This window comes from Verticillium nonalfalfae (genome assembly GCF_003724135.2).
Source record: "Verticillium nonalfalfae strain VnAa140/NRRL 66861 chromosome Unknown scaffold_315, whole genome shotgun sequence".
In the NCBI taxonomy this organism is placed as follows: domain Eukaryota; kingdom Fungi; phylum Ascomycota; class Sordariomycetes; order Glomerellales; family Plectosphaerellaceae; genus Verticillium; species Verticillium nonalfalfae.
The window spans coordinates 1-1,760 of NW_021167540.1; the positions used below are offsets into that span (position 1 = coordinate 1).

At 62.9% G+C, this 1,760-nt stretch overlaps 1 protein-coding gene across 1 annotated transcript; it reads left to right on the forward strand.

Annotated features, from left to right (window-relative positions):
- Positions 1-56: 56 nt before the first annotated feature.
- On the forward strand, positions 57-1,464 carry D7B24_005285 (uncharacterized protein; the record flags this gene model as incomplete). Its single annotated transcript, XM_028639444.1, has 3 exons — positions 57-364; positions 463-605; positions 677-1,464. The coding sequence occupies 3 exons, from the start codon at positions 57-59 to the stop codon at positions 1,462-1,464; spliced, it is 1,239 nt and encodes a 412-aa protein (XP_028490107.1).
- Between the last annotated feature and the right edge of the window lie 296 nt (positions 1,465-1,760).

The window sequence follows — 1,760 nt, forward strand, 5'->3', positions numbered from 1 at the left end:
GTCGATAACTCGCAAACCGCATCAATCAGTCTGCCCGTGGCAGCCAAGCCGACAAGATGGTCTACGTTCGCCAGGAGTTCCTGCCGAACCTCAAGGAGTACAAGTATGCGTCGGTCGACCACTCGTTGACGTCCAAGTACATCCTCAAGCCCTTTTACACCAACGTCGTCATCAAGCTCTTCCCCATGAGCATGGCACCCAACCTCATCACGCTGTCCGGCTTCAGCTTCATCATCGCCAACATCTTGACGCTGCTGTGGTACAACCCCACGCTCGACCAGGACTGCCCTTCGTGGGTGTACTATTCATGGGCTGCGGGCCTGTTCCTGTACCAGACGTTTGACGCCGTCGACGGGTCGCAGGCGTAAGTTTGAGCCGGCCGGCCAACCTCCTGCGGTGGCCACCTCCTGCAGGGGGGGAGGGCGAGACGAAGGAATACCCACTGACACGTTGCACTACCAGGCGCCGCACCAGGCAGAGCGGCCCTCTCGGCGAGCTCTTCGACCACGGCGTCGATGCTCTCAACACGTCGCTCGGCGCCCTCATCTTTGCTGGGTCGCAGAACCTCGGCCAGGGCTGGCGGACTGTCGCGGTCCTCGCCGCCGGTACGTCACGGCTCGCCCCGGCGCACGCTTTGTTGTTTCATGTGCCTGTCGCTAACAGAATGCTGCCGCAGCGCTCCTCACCTTCTACGTACAGACGTGGGACGAGTACCACACGAAGCAGCTCACCCTCGGCGTCGTCAACGGACCCGTCGAGGGCGTGCTCATGATGGTCTTCATCTACACCGTCACGGGCTACAAGGGCGGCGCGTCGTTCTGGTCGCAGTCGATGCTGCCGACGCTGGGCGTGCCGGCGCTGCCTTTTGTGCCCAAGTTCATCTACAACGCGTCCTTCACCGAGTGGTACCTCATCCAGGGCGGCGTCGTGCTCGTGCTCAACACGCTCGAGTCGACGCGCAACGTCATCCAGGCGCGGCGCGCGCGCGGCGACCGCTCGCGCGGCGCCCTCCTCGGGCTGGGGCCCTTCTTCGCGGCGTGGGCCTTCCTCGGCTCGTACCTCTACCTGCACCCGATGATCCTGCACAACCACCTCGTGCCGTTCACCGTCTTCGCCGGCATCGTCAACGCCTACTCGGTCGGCCAGATGATCACGGCGCACCTCGTCAAGCTGCCGTTCCCCTACTGGAACGTGCTCGTCATCCCCGTGGCCTTTGGCGTCATCGACTCGCTGGGCCCGCAGCTGCTGGCCCTCGGCCTGCCCTTTGGCTGGCCCTCGGCCCTCGGCGACGGCGTCTACCAGGTCTCGTACATGTTCCTCATGCTCGGCATGGCCGTCGGCGTCTACGGCAGCTTTGTCGTCGACGTCATCGTCACCATTTGCGACTACCTCGACATTTGGTGCCTCACCATCAAGCACCCGTACGTGGAGGGCGTGGACGAGAAGACGGAGAAGCAGAACTAGGGGCCGGCTTGCGATGGCGAGGGCAGGGGTGGGCCGCGGCCGGGGTCACAACGTTAGAGGAGAGACCAGCGGAGGAATACAGGAGGGGTTGGTTGGTTTGGTTGGTTGGCGTCTCTCACATCTTCACAGACCACCCTGGCCAAAGAAGAGGCCTCTGCCGGAAAAGAGAGAGAGAGAGAGAGAGAGAGAGAGAGAACATGGCGGGTTTCTCTTTGCGTCGCAGGTGCATGCGCGCAAGGCACACGCACACACACACGCACACACACACATGTCGGGAGTCCCGGCGCATGGAGATA